The sequence below is a fragment of the Carettochelys insculpta genome, chromosome 3, assembly GCF_033958435.1.
Source record: "Carettochelys insculpta isolate YL-2023 chromosome 3, ASM3395843v1, whole genome shotgun sequence".
NCBI lineage: Eukaryota > Metazoa > Chordata > Testudines > Carettochelyidae > Carettochelys > Carettochelys insculpta.
The window spans coordinates 91156550-91179418 of record NC_134139.1 but is presented as its reverse complement, the minus strand read 5'-3'; the positions used below and the strand labels follow the sequence as shown (position 1 = coordinate 91179418).

Genomic DNA, 22869 nt, shown 5'->3' with positions numbered 1-22869 from the left:
CAGGGCAGGGAGTGGGGGAAAAAAAAGACAGACCGGGGAAACATAACCCCCTGCAGCTGCTGCTGCCATTTGCTGCCCACCCCAGGTAATCCCCAGCCAGGTTGGCCAGAGAGGGGGCCGGAGGCCAGGATGGGAGTGGAGTGGGGAATTGACAAGGTATGCAGCATGGTGGTGGGAGAGGGGTGCTCAGGGCCTCATGCCTTGGGCACTGGGTAGGATTGCCCTGGGCTCCCTCCTCTCAGGACAGCCCTGCCCTCAGGCTCACTCATGTGGAGAGAAAGTTATGCATGCGGCCCTGGCCTGGCTATGCAGGGCCCTGCCCCTGCCCCTGCCCCTGCCCCTGCCCGAGATCAAGCAACACAGGCAGGGATGGACTCCACTCTGCTCCATATAGTGGCAGGCTGGGCTGCTGCACTGCTAGCGATAGTCTACATTACCCTGATCTCCTAGGGTGGTGGGGTGGAGCCAGAGGCCTCAGCCAGGCAACTCAGGAGTGAGCAGATGGAGGGGAGGGGTTGAAGAGAAGCTCCTCAGCCCAGTGCTGGGGAGGGGCTGGAGGGGAGTAGTCTGTACTGCAGATGGCCAAGTGAAGTCCTCCTATAGCCAATATGGGGAAGTCCCAGTTTCTTGTGGCATCCCTAGTTATGTTGCTCTGGGCCGTCCAGTGCCCTGTCCATAAACGAAACCAATTCATTTACGTTAATGATTGGCTGAACAAGAAATAGGACTGAGTGGACTTGTGGCCACTAAAGTTTTATAATGTTTTGGTTTTAAGTGTAGTTATGAAAGAAAAAAATCTACATATGTAAGTTGCACTTTCAAAATAAATAGATTGCACAAAAGCACTTCCATGAGGTGAACTGAAAAATAGTAGATCTTATTTGTCATTTTTACAGGGCAAATATTTGTAACAGAACAATGTGACATAAGCACCATACACATTGTGTTCTATGTTTTCTCTGAATTAAATACATTTGGAAATGTATATAAACATCCACACTATTAATACATTTCAATTGGGATTCTACTGTATATCAGTACAATTAAAATTACACTCAAGATTAATTTTTGAGTTAAAACACGTTAACCATGCTTAGTCACCAGCTATGCTCTTTATATTTGTGTATTGGACTATCAAGCACATTATTTATACTGAACAAACAACAATCACAAAAATGCTGTAAATAATGGATTTATATACAGAGACTGGATTCTGAAATCCATAGTCTTCACTGGGAATGCTGTGTTACTGAAAGGACTATACCAAAAACAATTATTAAGGAATAATGACACCAAACATTTTTATCCCTAGATAGTGCATTTTATAGAGGAGGTTGGCATCATTATCCTCGTATTTCAGAGGAGGAGACCAAAGCACAAAAAAGTGCTCTTAGTTGTCTAAGGTCTCTGTACAGGCCAGCAGCAGAGCCAAGAATAGATCTCCAGCACCCTGAGTCCAGGTCACTGCTCTAGTCAGTGCCATTCTACTTCCCCAAGAACAGGCATAAAAATAAAGCTTAGTGAGGGCCATAGCAAAACCTTCTCTCCATATGAGTGACAAAAATAAAGAAGGCCTAATCATCATTCTTACCACAGGTTCACTACCAGAGAATACTGGCAAAGGACACTGCGCAGCTTTTCCCCATTCTGAATAGTGATCTTTACAATAAGTCACATTGTGCAGCAACAGACTCTGTGGCGTTTGACCTCGGATGAGCTGACTTAATATATTAAAAAAAAAAAAAAGATATACACATTAGATATGATGTCTTTGTTCTGTACTGAATGCAGAAAGAGAGCTAGCCGAAAATAGGGTGGCTGTTTTGCTGTTTTAATGTTCTTTTAGATTATTTTAATCATACCTTTTCCATAAGTTGTATAGATTTTTCATTACAGATTGAACCTCTCTTGTCCAGTAGCCTCGAAACCTGACTGGTGCCAGACAAGAGAATTTGGTGGCTCACAGAAGGTCAATATTGTCTAGCACATAACCAACACTTTCACTGAGCACTGGGCTCTTGGAAGACATTTAGGGATAAATTACAGTTAAACAGCAGCACAGAACCCTGTGAGGCAGGACTGGTGACTGTCAACAAACTTTATGGGGCCACAGGAAACTTAGCCACACTCATGACTGGTTGTCCAGCTAACTAAAGTCACGCCAGATTCTGGATGATCCTAGCCAAGGGAGTTCAGGATTAGAGAGGTTTAACCTGTACAACCCACCAAATACAATGGGTCAGCTATGCTATAAGTATGCAGAAACAACACTTGCAGTTGGGTTAGTCAGTACATGTAACATGAATATTTGTCTTGTCTGTGGATTGAGTCAGATATAAAGCTCCTTGGAATGGAGACTTTGTCCTCTACATCTAAGTGGCTGGTCTAACTCAGAAACAATAACATAAGTCACTCTCATTTCTTTGCAGCTTTAAGAAACATATTTAAAGAGAACCAAACAACGTGAAGAACCTTAATGGGCTTTCTTCTTTGTTAATATACATCTTTTCACTGAGAACTTAGAATGAAGTGAATTCCCTTGAACATACCCTTTTCAACTATTAAGTTTAAAAATATACTACAGCTGGTGCTGATTGTGGGTGAAGAAGAGAAGATAAAGGGTCTAGCTCATGTTGTCACCCTTATTGTTCCATGATTTATTCAAGGCCAGATCATGATCTCTCCTGTGCTCTCGTGCAAGGGATTAGTGGGAATAAAAGGTGCTTCCTCTTGCAACTGTCCCAGTGTACCCTACATCCTATAGTGAGAGGGCTTCACATTGCCACTCCATGTCTCCCTCCCTTGGGTGGATATGAAGAAGCAAGAGGGGGTGAGGAGTAGCCAGAGCCTTGACTCTTGCTGTTCCTGTGTCCAGTTGAGTAGCTATGTTGGCAGATCCAGAAGTTTACCTGTGACACACATTACAGTTTATTCACACCCAGGAGCAACAAGCAGAATAGGAGAGAAATTGAACATCCTGAGTCACAGTCACCCTCCTATATTGTCCCTATTTATGGGATGTATCACAAACTGATGATTCAGCACTTCATTATTGTCTCAGGTGCTCTTTTCTGAGACCATGGTGTGGTATTCTCAGTGCTTTCTTTGTGCGAGTACTTGCTAGTACTGGGTACTGGCACTTCAACAGCCCTGGCTGCAGGATTGGCCGGGGTGGAGAGCTGGATGAGTATGAGTTCCCCCTGCCTTTTTTTTTTTTAAATATGAGAAAGCACTGGGCATTCTTACAAAGAGCAATTTACACTATGAGTATTTGAATAGGAGTGGAGAGAACTCAGTGGATCTATTTATGGAATAACGTATTAAACCTGTCATGCTAGCCAGCACTGGCTTATTGTTTTCTTGGACTCCCAACCAATTACTATCCACCTGTAGTTTCTGTTTTGGACTTAGCCTGTAAGCTTCCTGGGGGCAAGAACAGTCATTTTTTAAATCTCTGGCATCTAATGCTATGGGGGTCCTGGCCCAGGACTAGCACTCCTAGGCACCACAATAATACAAATAAATAAAATGGAGTAAGATTCATAACAGTATAAACATAGGTTTGAGTAACCCTATCACACTTTGTTCCTAATAGATTAAGAGATGAAGGCCTCAGGTGCTATCCACTAAAGTGCATAAGGGGCAAAGTCCTGTTATTAAGAATCCCTGTGATACACAAAACTTCAGCCTGGTTTATGCCTAACCCACAGCAAACCACCCACTCACATTCACTATCTTAGGTCTGAATCAGACATCATGACAAAGTGTTGATATCATCCTATGTAAATCACCTCATACCAAGTGTATTTTGAACACATATATAATATAATTTAATATACTCACCCCATTCCATGCATAACCAGGCCAATAAAGAAAACCATAAAGAGGTGATGGGTGTACCAGAACACCTCATAGAATGATCTTCTGATGATCTCTGTGGATGAAGTCACAATCAGAATGAAACCCACGGTGATCACGACACCAGTTACTCCAGCTATGGTAGTTAGTATCTGTGTTGTTGTGTTCTAAAATAAGAATATACTATTGTGTATAGAGACTAAATCAAAGATGCAGCTTAAGCATAAGAATGAATGTAAGCAACAAACCAGACAAGGCAGAAAGATTAGCAGCTGCATTAAAAAAAAATCTGCTCTGTTGTCCATTCAGCTTGATTCCAGACATAAATGTGAATATTAACTGCAATTTGTCTGTTTCAGCAATTGATGGGAGGCACAAGAGTGCTTCAAAATAGAGAGAGAATAAATTATTTGAATTAAAAGCTAAAAAAGGTAATAACCAGAAAAGCACTAAAAACTCCACAATCGTTTTGAGAGAGATAAATATGGGGTGCTTACTGGTCAATAAACTGTAAGAAGCAAGGTGCTACTTTGTTCTTATTTCACTTTAACTTACATCATTTCCTACCAGGTTGTATCCATCCATAGTTTCTTGTCGTGGACATAGAATATAAGCTCTTTGGGGCAAGGACAATCATTTTGTAAAGTTTACAGCACCTAATGCTATGGTGTCCTGGTTTACGCCTAGCACTCTTACGCACCATGGTAATGCAAATAAATAAAATGAAGTAATAATATTTGTATTATTATTATTACGGACCACAATGCTTGTCTACTTGCCTCCAGCTTCCATCCAGGGCATACTACATGATCCATTGTTCACAGCCAGGCACTAAGGTACAACCGTATTTGCTCTGATCCCTTAGATAGAGGCAAACATCTACAAGACCTTTACCAAGCTTTCCTCAAACTACAATACCTACCTAAGGAAACGAGGAAACAAACTGACAGAGCCAGACGGGTACCCAGAAGCCACCTGCTACAAGACAGGCCTTGCAAGGAAAACAAGAGAACACCATTGACCATCACATACAGCCCCCACCTAAGGCCTCTCCAACGCATCATCAGTGATCTGCAACCCATCCTGAACAACGATCTTTCACTCTCACAGACCTTGGGAGGCAGGCCTGTCCTCACCTACAGACAGCCTGCCAACCTTAAACAAATCCTCACCAGCCACTACAAATCACAAACCAGTGGCTCTAGGCCTGGAACCAGCCCCTGCAATGGTCCTCGCTGCCAACTCTGCTCACATATCTACACCAATGACATCATCACAGGACCTAACATCAACTATACCATCAGGGGGTCCTTTACCTGCACATCTACTAATATAATATATGCCATCATGTGCCAGTAATGCCCCCTGCAATTTACAGTGGCCAAACTGGACAGTCTCTATGTAAAAGAATAAATGGACATAAATCAGACATCAGGATCAGTAATGTACAGAAGCCCTTGGGGGAACACTTCAATCTCCCTGGACACTCAGTAGCAGATTTAAGGGTGGCAGTCCTGAAACAAAGAAAATTCAGAACTCAAATGGAGAGAGAAATCTCTGAGCTGCAATTTATTCGCAAATTTGACTCCATTAACCAAGGCTTAAACAGAGACTGGGAGTGGCTCACAGCTTACAAAGGCAGCTTCTCTGCCCTGGGTGTTAAGATCTCCCCATTAGACACTGACAATGGCTCATATCCCCCCTGTCTGATCTGACTTGTTTTTTTTCCTCTTTTGATACCTACTATTGATAATGGGCCATTTCCACCTTACTGAATAGACCTTGTCAGCTCTGGCCCTCCCTCTTACTGGGACCCCACTCTTTAAATACCCCTCTGAAACCACTCCCCCACTCATGCATCTGATGAAGCGGGTCTTTGCCCATGAAAGCTTATGCTCCAAAATATCTGTTAGTCTATAAGGTGTCACAAGACTTCTTGTTCTTGAAGCTACAGACCAATACGGCTACCTCTCTGTTAATATTTGTAATAGTAATCATCAGTTTGAGTAACAGTCTCACACTTGGTCTCTGATGGATTAAGGGACCAATAACATGGAGGCCTCTGGGGTTCCAGCCACTAAGGTGCTTAGGGGCTAAAGTGCTGTTTTTAAGAACTTCCGTGCTACATAAAACTGCTGCTTGGCTGCTGCCTCAACCGCAGCAAACCACCCACTCACACCCACTATCATAGAATCATTTGAATTTGAATCATTACCATTTGCAAAAATTTGGAAGATAAGTTAATGAAACAATAGTCAGAATGGATTTGTAAAGAACGAATCATGTCAAACCAACTGGATAGATTTCTTTGATAGGATAACAAGCCTTGTGGATAAGGGGGAAAGCAATCGATGTGGTATACCTAGACTTTACTAAGCATTTTATGCAGTCATGCATTACCTTCTTATAAATAAACTAGGAAAATGCAACTTAGACAGGGTTACTATAAGATGGGTGCATAACTGGTTAGATAACCATTCCCAGAGAGTAGTTATCCATGGTTCACAGTCATGCTGGAAGGGACTAAGGAGTAGATTCCTGCACAGATCAGTTTTGGGACCGGTGCTGTTCAATATCTCCATCAGTGATTTAGATAATGGCACAGAAGTATGCTTATAAAGTTTGTGGGTGATACCATGCTGGGAGGAGGTGCAAGTGCTTTGGAAGATGGGATAATAATTCAAAATGCCCTAGACATACTGGAGAAACAGTGTGAGGTAATGGGATGAAATTCAATAAAGACAAATTCAAAATACCCTGCTTAGGAAGGAACAATCAATTTCACATATTCAAAATAGGAAAAGACTGTCTAGGAAATAGTATTGCAGAAAGGGATCTGGTGGTCATAGTGGACTCCAGCTAAACATGAGTCATCAGTATGACACTGTGACCAAAAACACCACCATCATTCTGAGAAGAACTAACAGGAGTGTTGTAAACAAGATATGAGAAGTAATTCTTCCACTCTGCTCTGCTCTCAAGTGGAGTGCTGTGTCCCGTTCTTGATATCACATTTCAGAAAAGATGTGGACAAATGGGAGAAGGTCCAGAGAAGAACAATAAAAATTAAGGAAGGTCTAGTTAAAGATGGAAGATTGAAAGAATTAGGCTGTTTAGCTTGGAAAAGAGAAGATTGAGAGGGGACGTAATAAGAGATTTCAAGTACCTAAAGGTTGTTGCAATGACGAGGGAAAAAAAATTATTCTGATTAAAGGACAAGAAGTAATTGGATTTAAATTGACCAACAGATTATAATCCGCATATAATTCACATATGCAGCAAAGTGTAAGAGATTTTTGATTTGGGCATGCTCACATCATTTATTTCCCCATCACACAGAAGTCACACATAGGCTACGTCTACACTAGCCAAAAACTTCGAAATGGCCATGCAAATGGCCATTTCGAAGTTTACTAATGAAGCGCTGAAATACATATTCAGCGCCTCATTACCACGCGGGCAGCTGCGGCACTTCGAAATTGACACGGCCGACTGCTGCACGGCTCGTCCAGACGGGGCTCCTTTTCGAAAGGATCCCGCCTACTTCAAAGTCTCCTTATTCCCATCTGCTCATAGGAATAAGGGGACTTCGAAGTAGCCAGGGTCCTTTTGAAAAGGAGCCCCATCTGGATGAGCCACACGGCGGCGAGCCACGTCAATTTCGAAGTGCCGCAGCTGCCCGCATGCTAATGAGGCGCTGAATACGTATTTCAGCGCTCCATTAGTAAACTTCAAAATGGCCATTTGCATGGCCATTTCCAAGTTTTTGGCTAGTGTAGACACAGCCATATTGTATTATCTCTTGCATCTCAAATCATTAGGCCTTTCAAATAGTTCTCAGAGTTCAACTGGCTTCTTTCCTACATTACATCTTTGAATAGACAATGTTTCCATTTTTTCTTTTAGATTCGTAGACTTAAAATTCAGTTGGGATCATCATGATCACCTAGGTGTGGTCAACGTTCACGTTCCTGTTTCTGATCCAGTACCCACTTGATATTGAAACCAGTGCTTTTCAAACTGGTAGGAGCTCCCTCACATCTATGGATATGACTTTTATTGTCTTTGAAGACTGAGTTTTTTGGTGGCAATAGTTTCCAGTAGCTTACCATCATTTTATTGTCCTGTAACTGGATAAGGTGTCCTTTAGGCCACATCCTAAATTTATGCAAAAGTTATTGCCAGCACTCCTCCTATATAAGACAATTAAGCATATGATACTTTTCTTGAAACTCCATGTGTCCGAGACTGAAGAGGCTCTCTATAACTCGGATCGAGCCCAGGCTTTTTTACATGGACTAGATTGTTCAGGACTTCATCCCAGCTCTTTGTAAGCTATGTTGTCTCATCTGAGTGAATCTCACACTGGGTCACTGACTATATCAAGCTCTGTTACAACATCACTAAGGTCTGTCTTCCAACAAGAATAACTGTTTGCTCGACCAAAGCTCATTCCACTATGTCAGCATGTGTTGGGGCCAAGTGGGCCAAACTCGACCTCACCTCTCATGCCTGCTGTGCATACAAGGAGGCAGTGCAGTTCAGTTGGGACTGGCAGAGGAGGAGAAAGAACAGGTATTGCAGTCTCTGGCAGAGGAACCAGGAATTTTGAGGGAGCTAGGATTGTGAACCCAGGGTATGCTATGGAATACCAGCTGACCATGGAGACTGACTGGCACACTGCCAGACAAAGAGATGCCTTATGTGCTACAGGCTGATAATTAACAGGGAATTTTATGGCTTCTTAGGCACCTGGGTTGGAATCTGGTAGACTAGGATGAGCCTACATTCCTCTGCCCCTTCCCCTGAGTAATACCCAATAGGTCATATATGCAGGGCAACAATGTGGACTGTGCATACATTCTTTACATAGAATGCCACTCACTGGCTATGTCTACACTAGCCCCAAACTTCAAAATGGCCAGGCAAATGGCCATTTCGAAGTTTACTAATGAAGCGCTGAAATGCATATTCAGCGCTTCATTAGCATGCGGGCGGCCACGGCACTTCGAAATTGACGCGGCTCGTCCCGATGGGGTTCCTTTTCGAAAGGACCCCGCCTACTTCAAAGTCCCTTTATTCCCATCTGCTCATGGGAATAAGGGGACTTCGAAGTAGGCGGGGTCCTTTCGAAAAGGAGCCCCATCGGGACGAGCCGCGCGGCGGCGAGCCACGTCAATTTCAAAGTGCCGCGGCCACCCACATGCTAATGAAGCGCTGAATATGCATTTCAGCACTTCATTAGTAAACTTCGAAATGGCCATTTGCGTGGCCATTTCGAAGTTTGGGGCTAGTGTAGACACGGCCACTGAGACCTTTCCTGATGATGCCAGCTTTGGCAAGTTGGTGCTGTGATCCCACTTCAGATGATCCAAAGTCCCTTTACATCCAAAGGAACTGCTGGAAGGCATATCAATGGGATGTACAGAGGCACAAATTTTCAAAGGAGGGGAAAACAAGTTATTTACCCTGTAGTAACTCTTGTTCTTTGAGATGTGCTCTGAGTACATATATTTCACAGCTCTGACAACCTTTCCTCTACTTTGGAATTCATGACAGGAGATGAAGGAAGTCATCCCTTGCCTGAGATCATGAAGAGATAGGGGTGCATATGCCTCTGAGTGCTACTGCTGCCAAATCAGAGTCAAATGTACTGGTGCACACACATACCTACAGTGGAATGTGCATGTGTACAACACATCTGAAAGAACAACAGATACCGCATGATAAGTAACTATTTTTAAATAGCATCATGGACGGTCTAATTGAGCCTGAAGAACCTTTATTCCCATGGATGGTGTACAAGAATGAAAGAATCAAGTTTGACTTCAAGATCCCAACTTGACTTTGTACTGATAGAAGTTAGGAAAAAAAAAACATATTTTTACTTGTAAAGTGAACTTATTTGATATGGAAGTGCTGGAGAGGTAATAAGTTCCACAGTGCCATTTTTAGAACTAAACCCTCTCTCTTGACAGCACAGAGTACATTTTCAAATAGGTACCTTTGATGAATATGTTCAGATCCTATTACATGTTAACAGGATTGATCTAGGTGACATTTCGACCATTTACACTACTGTGGTTAGTTTGAATGGTGAGATGAAACAATGAAAAATGTCAAAGACTCTTCATATGCTGCTACTGCAGGGGCATAACTAAGCTGAAAAGAATACGTGAATTACTGCTATCAGAACTTTATTCTAAAAAAGTAGAAGGAATCCTTTGTTTGCTTTTATTCAGAAGGGCAGACTTATTCAGAACGTACAGACAGATGCACATGGGCAATAAAATAAATGTAACACTATACATCAAAAGGTTAGTTACAAAGTAAATGCCAGGCAAATATATTATTTGAAAAGTTTGGAAAAGACATAAGGAAATCTATCTGCCTGTATTTGGGAGACTAGACCACAGAAACAACGGAAGGAAACCACCAGAAGGGACTGGGCCCCCTTTAAAACTTACAAACACTTCCTCTGTTGTCAGTGGTGAACTCAACAGTGTGCATCTAGTGACTGCATGTATGGTGTCCCAGCAAAGGCACCAAACTCTAAAAATTTCTTTCTCCCTGTGCATGAGAGATCTGGCTAACATGCCAACTTTCCAGTCAAGACCACGTATATTCAAGATTTTGATGCAAGTGGCATAGTTTTTTTATTTGCTTCATGTGTCTGAGACTTGATTTTTGGGCAGATGAAATAGTCACCTTTTGTAAGTTAAAAATAATACACTATCATAACTTTACACTTGCAAAACAATGCAAATACATATATTTATGCAAGCCCTTCCACCTTCTATTTGCATACCTTTCCCCCCCATTACCAGCTATCTACTGAGAGCCTAAAATTCTCATTATATTTGAAGTATATGACGGTATACACAAGCAAGCAAACAACATTAGTGTAATCTATGGTCTAAAGTAATAACCTTAAAAATAAAATTAACTAACTGAAGCTTTCACTCACTGAGTAAAAAATAGATCTTGGTCACACTGATATACCATCAAGAGTAAGTTCACCATTCAATGAAATTAACTCCTCATGTACACAAATTAATGAATAGAATCCAGTCCCAGATTAAAGGAACCTTGCACACCCACAGGGAGTGTCTAACCCCAGTTCTGAAAAAAATGTCATTGTACTCTGATTGGGCTTTTAAAATTTAAGACATTGTTTCTCTTTTTCTGATCAGAGGTATTTAGCCATATTTCACATGTCAACAGCTTACAAGTTTATTACATTTTCAACTAAGCATTAAACTCATCATCCACATTGCACACATCTCCTTCCTAAACTAATTAAAATAGCAAACATTTCTCTGAACTGGAAAACCTTAAAATTGCATTTCTTACATATAGTTTTCAGCTGAAATTCAAGTAAATCTTCAACAGCCTCTGCTAGCTTTGTTTTATCATCTAAAGGATCTGCAGACTGCAATTTTTCAGATGAGGAAAACCAACAAGCACCTAATGACAACTTACCACTTCATAGTTTCTGATTGGATTCAAGTAGCTTTCATTTGGAGTTTCGCCAATGCCAGAAAGTTTATTCCGTAACCCCCCTGCTTCCTTCGATTGACTTATGTGATATCGCTCTATGTTGACCAGATGTGCAACTATATGGATGACTGTTTGAAGGAAACAGTTATGCAAATTAAAGTTAAAGTCGTACATGTTAGCACCAATTATATTAGCTATAACATGAAACATTTTAAAAGGCTCTCTGTCAGTTAAGATCTTTACATAGTAATCAAGAACAAAACAGACTTTGGTCAGTGTGTAATACATGGTAACTGGTTATGTTCAAAGTATAAAATGGAATAACGTCAACATAATCTTCCCATGTTTGTGGCCCCAATGATGTCATTTCCCATGTTCCAAAATCTACTGCCCTTCAACTTTTGGTGCCAGAGAAGGTGCTCTTGAGAAGTGGGATGATGGTATGTGCCCTGGATTTCCAATGCTAAATTAAGCTAGAATAATTTAAATCCCCATTTAATTCATTAAAGGGGAGGATGTGTCCTGGTTTAATATAGATGCACATGGGAATAATACCCAATGCAGTGCTGGAGGAGGACTTGTCCACTGCTTAAGGACCTAGCACTAAGGCTTGGGAAACCCTCATCTGCTATAGACGTCTGGCATGGTCTTGGTCAAGTTTCGTAAAGCCTCAATTCTCCTTGGGTACAAAAGGAGATAGTAGCACTTTCTTTTCTGATGGAGGTATTGTGAGGCACATTACAGATTATGCAGTGCTTTGACATCTACTGCTGAAAAGGGCTGTGTAAGAGATGGGTATTAATAAAGATGTCCATATTGTAGCTCTAGCACTGTGGAAAGAGCAGGAGAGGCCATAGCTCCATCTTTACACCACCAGAGCTGACTGAACTTGCCTGGGAATGGAATGTACGCTTGATAGACTACAGCAACTTCCATACCCATCCATTAGCACAAACACAGGGCGCTAGAGGAATGGTGCCTCAGACAGATGTCACTGAGGCACAATACCAGCTGCTAGTGCGATTAGGTACCATTTCTTATTCAGGCCTGTGCCAAAAGGCAACAACTAGACTATAAAAAGTTAGAAAGGTAGTTTTGTTTTTTTGAATTTATAGTGAGATCTCATACAGTGTTATCTATTCAGACAATAGAAGTCTGGACAGGCAGGCCTGATCTACACTAGGAAATAAAATCGAATTTAAGGGTCTTAGGCTGATTTTACAAACCAACAGTCTTCACCACAGTGCTCAATAGGCCAATTTTAAGGGTCTCTTAAGGATGACTATCATACCCCCAATTTTACTGGGAGTAATGCCCAAAAACAATTTTTCAGTGTCCATTTATGCAAGTGCAGACAGAAGTTTTGTCGGAAGATATGGCCTCTCTGTGAACAAGAAAACAATACATTTCCAGGACAATTTATCTATGATATTCTGCTCTAATCATTGTAAAAATGTTACTTGGTATCAGCAGAGCAGTATTTCTTTCTTCTTCCATAATCAGAGTTCTATTGCCAATGCAAACACATATTACCAGTTTAACAACTTTTGGCCTTACTAAGAAATCTACGTAGATCTGAAATTTTTAACTTTCTAGTGGGTGACAATCATTCCAACTTGTACCTGACAAGTAGAACATCAGTGTTCTAGCATGAGCTAGATTTTCTGAAAGTTACTTTGTGGAAGAAGTTAACATACAAAATAAAATCCTACACTGAAAAAAATAAAAAATTAAATTCAAACAAGTGCATTCAGAATGTTGGTTTCCCCAAGTCTCTTATGATCGTAAACACTGGCCTGAGTTTTGTTAGATTTGTGCTTCTTATAATTTTTTGTATGCCACTAAAAGGAAAAAAATTCAATCTCAAAGTGAATTATAGCAGCCTAGCAAGAATAACATGAACATCTAATTCCATTTTCAGTGTGGTTCATTTAATGTACAATAGATATAGCAAACTCAAGAGTCTGGCCTCAGATACCTTGCCATTAGTTAAAACATTTTAACTCTTTATAGTGCATTTTGACAAGTTTCTTTAGACTGACAGGTTGTGGAGTTTGCTAAGTATTTCAAAAGCCACCATACACATTCCTAAAATGTATGGGCATTTTTAATTGCTCTTAGTATATTATATGGGTACATAGCATAGAATACTTCATCTATAATTTATTGTTATCGATATTTTCCCATCACTCATAGTAAATATACACTGTGGGTGAAATTCTACAGTCCTTATGCAAGCAAAATATCCTTTGATATCAGTGGGAACTTTGCCTTGGGTATGGGCTGAAGGATCAGGCCTTTTTATTAGTAATACCTTGAACCTTAGAAACAATATGAAAGAGTAGTAATACTAGCTTTTATGTTTTTAATCTGTCTACAACTGAGTTCAAATCACATGCTTTTATTGTGGGGACAAAAAAGGGAAAATAGCTGCTATTAAAGTGCTATTATTTTAAAAAATAACAAAGAACAAAGAGAAATGTAATTTAATTACATTCTTGTAAGTCTGGTCAATTTAGTCGTAGTCAACCAATTCTGCTGTCAGTGAAGCATGCATTCCTCTCATTGAACTAAACAGAAATTGCATGTGCTTATCTGACGGCATGTGCTTATCTCTCTCTTTCTGCATGCCTGCCTAGGATAATCATGATTTTGGAGTAAGTTGCTACTAATTAACTCTCTTGGTAGTCTCACTATTATAAAATCAAAGGGTCAAAATCTTGTCCTTTGTAACCTCACCAAGTCAGTAGTCTTGTATAAATCTGTAAATGCTTCCGCAAACTAAGTTTTGTGGCAGCATCATTTACCCTGCTTTCTGCTGTCACAGATTGTTCATTTTAAATGCCAAGAAAAATCAAAATAATACCTTTTAGTATATAATATTCACCTGGGTAATACAAACAACACATACATGTAAGAAGCCAGGCAGCTGATTGGATATCTTTTGATACCAAATTCCATACAGTCTCAATTTTGGAGGGTTTTTTTGTTCTTTTTATTAATGGTTTTTTCAATTTAAAATTTCACTTTATGATAAAGGTGAGGCTAGTGCAAACTTTGCCTGATACTGGCCTCAGAAATACTGGGACTATAGAAGCGTATCTTCCTCAGTTTTTCCGGGAGGACTCTTTTTCTTTGTAGGATACCTTTAAACACTCTTTTTTTTTAAGCAAAAGAGGAGACTGTACTCAGCTGGCTCCCTGCCTCCCACCCACTTCCATAGCTGGGGTGGCCAAGGTGCCAGTACTGAGTACTGGCGAGTACTGGCACAAAAAGGCACTGTCTTTGAAACCAGCACTAGTATTATGACTCTCTAGTTCCAGATTTCATGTTTTTTTTAAAAGAGATGGCTACGGCAATATTTATAAATACAGGTTGAACCTCTCTGGCAACATCCGTGGTCCTATTGGAAAGTACCTGGACTAGAGAGCCTGGCAGCTAGGTGGCGGGTGGGAAAGGGAGTGGAGCTAAGAGTTTGGTGGCTGAGGACCTGGCAGTTGGGAGCCTAGCTGAGAGGGTAGCCAGCCCGGGGAGGCTGGTGGCCCAGAGCCTCGGCAGCGGTCTGGGAGCAGAGCCAGAGGGGCCGATCCAGAAGTGGAGCCAGCAGCTGGGAGCCTGGTGGAATGACATGGCAGCATGGGAAGCTGGGCCAGTGGCCAGTAGCTTTGCTGTGGCCCAGATCCTTGATGGGCCAGTGGAAGGAGGGAGGTGCCTGAGAGGCCAGCAGCTGAGCCAGGAACTGAGCCGCATTAGGGGCTGGGGGCAGAGAGACCAGAATTGACCTCTATCTCATGTGCTGATCAGTTTCCCAGCTCCTGCCAGCAGTTCTGGGCTGCCCATTTCTCACAGGAAAGGGGATACTGTCCAAGAGTCAGGCTGCCGCACCTGAGAGGAGCAGTTTCCTCACTCTTGGTAGGGTGGTTTCTGACTCTTCGTTCCCCTCACTTCTGCCACCCCGACAGGAGCTGGGAAACTGGCCAGTGTAGCACCTGGTCAGTTTCCCACCCCTCTGAATGTCAGGGAGCTGACTTCTGGTAGCCTGGACCCAGGCGCCAGGTCCCTGCCATTCAAAGTGTCATTAAGCTGAGATACAAACAAATTGAGAGCAGTATCTTGGGGGGAGGTCTATTGTATGGAGACTTAGCTACAGGTATTCTTTCCCAAGACCACAAAAACCTCAGCCAAACTAGTTGACTGTTTGAGAAGTAAGATAGTAAAGAATGTTAATAATATTGCTGATTATCTTTAGCATGCTAGTAAGTGAAAGTGCTAAAATAATTTAAAAATAGAGACAAATACTTGTGATATTTTATTTTATTTTAAAAAAAGTTATCTACAAATTTATATTGTGCAGATATCAAGCTCAGTGCTTTGAATTGAAATCAGTTTACCTTCTTACTAGCTAAAATCATTAACCCTATGTGGAACCATAAAAATAATTAGTTGTTGATGTAGTTGTTACAACTAACTTGAAAAATTCTGATTTCTAATCTTGCATGGCACTTGATTGCTTATGGAGGTACTGTACCTAAGGCTTTTTATCATACAAAAATAATTTAATTTGTGCCTGAAGTATTTCAGTTCTCTTTGTATACCGAAAAGCTGATCATACTTGTGGGCAAAAGCTTAGAGTATAAACAGAGAAATGTAATTTTCTATACAATGTACAGATCTAAAATAAATATTTAATCAGGAATTTTCTGTAGCATCTATTTTTGTAATTTAATCAGCTGAGTTTTTGGGCCTTCTTTATACAAAGGATATCATTATGAACTCTGTATTTCCCAAAGAAAATGGTTCTCTCTCTTGTTTTTAAAAGGAAACCTGAGTTCATATAAGTTGTGATGTTGTACTATTCAGATGTCCTTTTGTTTTGATATTTTCTTTTTTCAATTTCATTATCAGTTGGTTATTCCCTTTCTCTGCGGAAATATTCCTCTGGTTTCTACCTACAGACAGACAGGATTAAGTACTGGCTCTTTCTGGCACTTGACATCAGCTTCTGGGTTAAAGTCTCTGGGATTACTCAAATTATGAAGTAATCCCTTTTCTGATAAATTTGCATTTCCAGAAACGTCCAGTTTAATACACTAGCAAACATTTTTACACTAATATGAAAGATAAACTAAACTAAAAAAAAAGGCATATTCGACAGTGCAGTTTCACTCCTATTGTGGAGTATAACAGAAATTATAGCCCAAATAAAATTTGGTTGATTTACAGTCCTGGGTTGATTTGCTAATTACAGGAAAACAATGTTTCATTCTCTAGCAACACGCTGTATGCTGAAAAAGAGCTCTGATACTCTGTGTGTATGAGTGGGCACAACAGATAAACAACTTATCCTAGTATGTTGTAAAATGCATATTCCACCTCTTCTCCATTCCCGTCTGACTACTTTAACATTACATCTGAAAGTTAAAATTCAGCTCTCAGTGGAGAATCCTGGTTCCATATTCTGCTTTCCTTCCATGGAAACGTTAATGCCAGATAAATGCATAGGAAAGCAGATCCTTCATATACAGAGAACCTCCCTTACTAATATTGTGTCTTCTAGCCACCTCTTAGTTTAAAGCTATCCCTTCACTAACCATCAGCTTAATGAGGGTTCTGGGGTAAAAACTTGATCCCACCGTAACATTACTGTGAACTTCTGAGCGCGGTTTCTATCACTATAGACACATACTCTATGATTCTGAATCAAATGACATAGCTTATGGGGTCCTCTATCATGAGAGCTGTTTTGCTGCAAACTCAGCTAATACTTATGAGAACCTGCAGGGGATGGAAGCTGATAGTAGGGAAATCAGCACCCTAATACTCCCAGCTGGCCAACCGGTGCCAGAAACTGCAAGCAGAAGGAGCTACCCTTGTCCATTAGCAGGTGTCCCCCTTCCTTCACTGGTGATTCTATCAAGTTCCCCCTCCTGGTGAGACAGGCGAGTGGCACAGAGAAATTAAAACAACATGAGGTTTCAGAATCACTATATAATTACTAATTGACAATTGAAAGATAAACCAGAACAAAACAGGAAACTTACCTGCATTCACAGCTATTCCACAGGCAACTATCTTGTGAAACGTGAGATTTTTGTCAAGTTGTCTCCTCAGGGTTCTTGCACAACACTTGGCAAAAAAAATACAAAACCCATTTTACAAATCTCATGGTTAACTCAATTTACTATTTCCAACTCACGCATGGAAGGCGAGGGGGTATTGAGTTCAGTGGCAATTTTTTTTGAATCAGGCAATTGCATGCAACATAGTGATATAAGCTATTCAAGTAATTATAACAGGAATTAGGTACATTTGGGGGGCAGGGTGCTTAATGGCAGAAATCAATTATTGAGTAAGGCCCTGTTCATATAAGTGCAGTACACAGAGGATGTGCACATTAGCACAATTTTGCTAGCTCCTGTGATTTTAATGCAAGTGTATAAACGTTTGCTTTTTTTCCCCCTTAAATCCTGGTCTCCTGGAATCATGTGATTATGTGAGAGTATCAACGTTCATTGAAATAATGAGATTCCACCTATGTGTTCCTCACTTTGGCCTTTATCTTGCTACTAGATAGGAGTAACATGTTGGAAATACAGCAACGTTCTCCATTAAAGTAAGTTGAGTTTCCCATAGTCCTTCCTTACGCTGTCACAGTTTACTTTGTTCTTATATACATAGAGAACACTTCACACCATGAGTATTATGCAGAATCTTGCCCTAAATAGTGTTGCCTCAATACTGTAAATAGTCTCCTTTTAATCATGAGCATATAATAACATTATATCCAAAAAAAAAACCACACCCCACTCAAAACTAAATGCACAGATTTTTCTAACAGTTCTATTCCTTTGAAATATTTTATTTGGATAATATTGATGAACTATAGAAATAAGAGAATACATGTATTTCAAAAACTGTACTTACCATGCTTGTTCCCCTTACGAGTGAAATAAGGTTTCTACTGACTGGCAGCAGGATTAACATGCAGTTAAAATTAAGGCATGTTGCAGAAGCTCTCGCCCAAGCCAGTGCTGACTGTACACATAATGATATAAAAATTATATTACAAATCTGGGAGGAGGTTAAAAAATAAAGGAAATATACTAAAAAGCAAGTCTCCTATTTGAAAAAAAAATACTCTGATCAGCAAAAATAGAACATTAGAGGTTGATAATAAAATATGCCAGTTGCAACATTCCAATACAAGAAGGTTCTTAGCAGTTTAGTTATACTTACACCCAGCATAACCCGTGTATAAAGGTAAGCATCATCTTCTTCATACCAGTGGAATGTGTCAATAAACAGATATAAGTTCAAACCCAGCCACACCAGCTACAATAAAAAGTGGGGGTAGAAGAAAATGACTGATTAATGCCATATTGGACATTTTATTACATATTAAATAATTGTAATTATTCTTTTAGAAGGACCTGGGAAGTACTTCAGTACCACTATGAAACACTACTCTAGAAGAGCAGAGAAGGCAGAAATGGAAAATACATGTTAGACAAAACCTGTAATTTGCCAAATGCAGGTTATAGTTCCCAGTAAAGCACATATCATTACATAGTAAATGTCAGATAGCGAACTTGTAGAAACTAGGTATAAGACTTAGCATGGAAGTATATCTGTTTGCAAAAGACAACAACAATGGCAAAAACAACCTTCCAGAAGTGAAAAGATTTGGAGACACTGAGGGAACTCCCTCGCACAAACAAGTTACGAAAAATTATTTAGAACACAATTTCAAATGTGATTATTAACCACTATTCCATTAATCTGAGAAATAAAATGCATAGACTTAAAATTATACAAGACATTAAATTGTTTTAAAGGCTACTTATAAAAGTTGTTGAATATTTTATATAGGTTTTACATTTTGCACATGCATTTACTGTAAGCAAACCCTAGAAAATCTCCTCAACAAGCTTAAAATGCTTAAATATATTTAATTAGCATTTTTATTATTAAAGGGATACTTACTAATAACAGAACTGACAGACTTTCATTGAAAATCCAGCATCCCATCTTGAGTGTCACTCTTTTATGCTAAGAGCAATTCACTCTTGCCTTAGAGCCTCAGTTCTCTGTCCATTCCTCAAGCTTTTCTATTAAATGCTTTTGTCTTTAGATCTTAATAAGCACCTACTGGGAGGTGCAGCTCTCTTTAGGAATTTCTAATCAAGGACTTCCTTCGATGAGTAAATCAGCAAACTGACACGCCTTATGACCTGTGTAAATACCAAGCTGATCATTGTCCAGTAATTCTTCTTTTAAAAGTTATTTTACAAAAAAATGAGTGCTGACTTTATTAAATTATCTTTACTTATTATTCTACGTTGGCTTTAACCAACATAGCAAACATTAACATAATTCTTCATTATGCAACTTGTTAAAATACCAAACAGGATAGAAAATTGATTTTGTACATGTCTTAAAACACACACAATTATTTTAACCGAACCTGATGGTTGCAAAGGTTAGGAAATGCCAGAATAAAATTTGCCGATACAACCTTAATGTAGACACTTTGTACTATGATACAGACTTATATATTATGATACAGACCTTAATAACACAATGAAATACTGTTTTTTCCCATAAGACTTCTGCTTTAGTCAGAGTACAGCACAACCACTGCTCATTTAGCAGTCCCATGCCCTATTTAAACTCTGCACTGAGTACAAAATTATTGATTTCCTTGTTGGCTTTTCTAGGGTGCTCATCAATATAGGATCCAACCACTTCACAAACATTTACACATTTATTTCCATAACAACCTGCAAGATTAGGAGGAGTAACAGAGAGGAAGCCGTGCTAGTCTATCAAAAGCAGTCAAGTAGCACTTTAAAGACTAGCAAAATAGTTTATTAGGTGAGCTTTCGTCTGAAGAAGTGGGTCTGTCCCATGAAAGCTCACCTAATAGACCATTTTGCTACTCTTTAAAGTGCTACTTCACTGCTTTTTGTTTTGATTAGGAGGAGCTGATGCATGGGGAAATTAAAGTCAAAAGCATTTTGGGTGTCCAATTTGAGACACCAAAAGCCTGACCTTCAGTGTACTCAGTATTACATATCATTTATACATTAAAGTACTACTCTCGGTGACTTTGGGTGCAGCTCTGAGTCATCAGCACTTCTGCAAAACAAACCAAGTACCTAAAAATGTGGCTATGTGATGGGGTGGACTAAGCCCTGATGCCCTGTAGAGGAGGCCAGAGGCCTTGCCACACACACAGTGAGGAACTGACAAGAAGTCCTCCAGTGATGATAGAGCAGCTGTCTCAGTGGCAGCTAATCAGGGCCCAGGAGGCCAATATAGAGAAGCTGCTGGGCTAGTTCCAGGCAGTTCAATTTAGGAACTGAACCAAGTGAGATGCCTATGCTCTCTGAGGCTGCTTCTACACTACAAGGTAAAATCAATTTTTAATAAATTCAATTTTTTAACCTCATTCTTATGAATTCAAATTAAGTGTCCACAAAGCTTCTTGAAATTTGACCCACCATTTTTCCGTGTCGAGTTTCTATGTTCTCCATTGCCCTGTGCAAGCTTGACAGCATGAGCAGTGCACTGTGGGTACCTATCCCACAGTGCCTTAGCCCCAGTTGCTTGTGGGTACTTCATGTTTGAATCCCAGAACTCAGAGTGCCCAGTAACAGCACAAAAACAAACTGAAGATCATGCCATTTGCTACTGTGGCATTCAAGCACAAGCATGGATCCCCAGATGCTTCGGCTCATAGCACTCATTGTTTTGGCAACCACATTGGCTGTCGTGCTATTTTGCCCACAATTACAAAGCTCAGGAATGGTTCAGTATCATTATGATGATGACAATGATGGTTTGGAAGAGCAAATCTCTCAGCTGTGGTCCAATAACTCTCAGCTGCTGGCTGCCATGACTGCATTGCTGACAGTGGAGTGGTGGTTTTTGGACTTGTGAGACCAGCACACACTGGTAGGACCACAGCGTTTGGGAATCCTAGGACGACCAGCAGTGGGTGCAGCATTTTTGCACATGCAAGTCCACTTTTATGGAACTTTGTGATGTCCCGGCCCCAGCCCTGAAGCACAGCAACGTGAGAATGAGGCCAACTTCAACAGTTCAGAAGTAAGTGGTAATCGCTCTGTGGCAGTTTGCAATGCCTGATGGTTACCATTCAGTGGCATATCAATTTGGGTGGGTCGATCTACAATGGGGTCTGTGGTGATGGAGGTGTCCCATGCAATCTGACCCTGGGAGATGTACAGACCATAACGGATGGCTTTGCTGCCCAGGGGTTTCCTAACTGCGGTGGGATAATAGATGACACACACATCCCCATCATGACCCTGGACCACCTGGCCTCTGAGTATCTAACAGAAAGGTGTACTTCTGGACAGCGTTGCAGAGGTTGGTAGGTCTCAAAGGTAATTTCACCAACTTCAACATTGGATGGTCTGGGAGGGTTCACGACACTCACATCTTCCAAAATTCTGGGCTGTACAGAAAGATCCTGGATGGGACATTTTTCCCCTGACTGGAAATGTGAAGATGCCTATTGTAATATTGGTTGACCCTTCTTACCCTCTGCTCACTTGCCTTATGAAGCCCTACACAGGAGCCCTGGACCTCAGCAAGGAAATCTTCAATCACAGACTCAACATGTGCAGAATGGTGGATGAATGCTCCTTTGGCCATTTAAAAGCAAAGTTTGGATGTTTATTGACCTGTTTGGACCTTTCTGAAACTAATGTCCCCCCATGATTACATTAATAATTAATAAATAAATAATAAAATTAAATAATAATAAATAATTAATAAATTTTGAGTCTGTTCTGGTCTGGTTATGGTCTGAAGAAGTGGGTCTGTCCCACGAAAGCTCACCTAATAAACTATTTTGCTAGTCTTTAAAGTGCTATTTGACTGCTTTTTGTTTTGATAGTGTATAGGCTAGCATGGCTTCCTCTCTGTTACTATTCACCATGATTACAAGGTGTGCTCATTTTTCACATTTGTGAAGCCAGGTGGGAGACTTTCCTGTCCAGCTGGAATTCCTAAACTGAAGCCATAGGCAGGGCTTACTTGCAGCTGCCCACACAACCATCCACCGGTAACCATGCTGAGACAGCAGCAAAAAGGGACACTTTAAAACATAGCTTCATGAATGATCTGTAACACACGACACCCGTGCATTTTTCTGTTGTAATGCCAATAAATCATACCGTGTCTTAATGAATGACCACTTTTACTTGGTGGGAGGAGTTAAGTTGCAGTACATAAAATGCATGTGGTGGGCAGCTGTGCCTTCAGCCTTCCCCCAACCACCCCGTTCCATCAGCCACATGTCTGCTGTGGACCTGGGGATAGCGGTGGGCAGCTGTGCCAGCAGCCCTCCCGCAACCTGCCCAGTTCCATCAGCTGTGCATCCGCTGCAGAACTGGGCGTATTGGTGGGTAGCTGTGCCCTCCGCCCCCACAATGATTTGTGTTCCCTACCATTCCTGCACTCCACAAAATCACACCGAGCTCA

At 40.7% G+C, this 22869-nt stretch overlaps 1 protein-coding gene across 1 annotated transcript in view; it reads right to left on the bottom strand.

The window, feature by feature from the left end:
• The window catches only part of NOX3 (NADPH oxidase 3), a 61191-nt gene extending 41805 nt beyond the window's left edge, over positions 1–19386 (bottom strand). Inside the window, exons 1-7 of the mRNA XM_074988702.1 lie at positions 19342–19386; positions 18595–18690; positions 18283–18393; positions 17400–17484; positions 11341–11486; positions 3844–4025; positions 1592–1721 (exon numbers count right to left, since the gene is read on the bottom strand). Of these exons, the coding sequence (XP_074844803.1) occupies positions 1592–1721; positions 3844–4025; positions 11341–11486; positions 17400–17484; positions 18283–18393; positions 18595–18690; positions 19342–19386 (795 nt within the window). The remainder of the gene's footprint in view (positions 1–1591; positions 1722–3843; positions 4026–11340; positions 11487–17399; positions 17485–18282; positions 18394–18594; positions 18691–19341) is intronic.
• Between the last annotated feature and the right edge of the window lie 3483 nt (positions 19387–22869).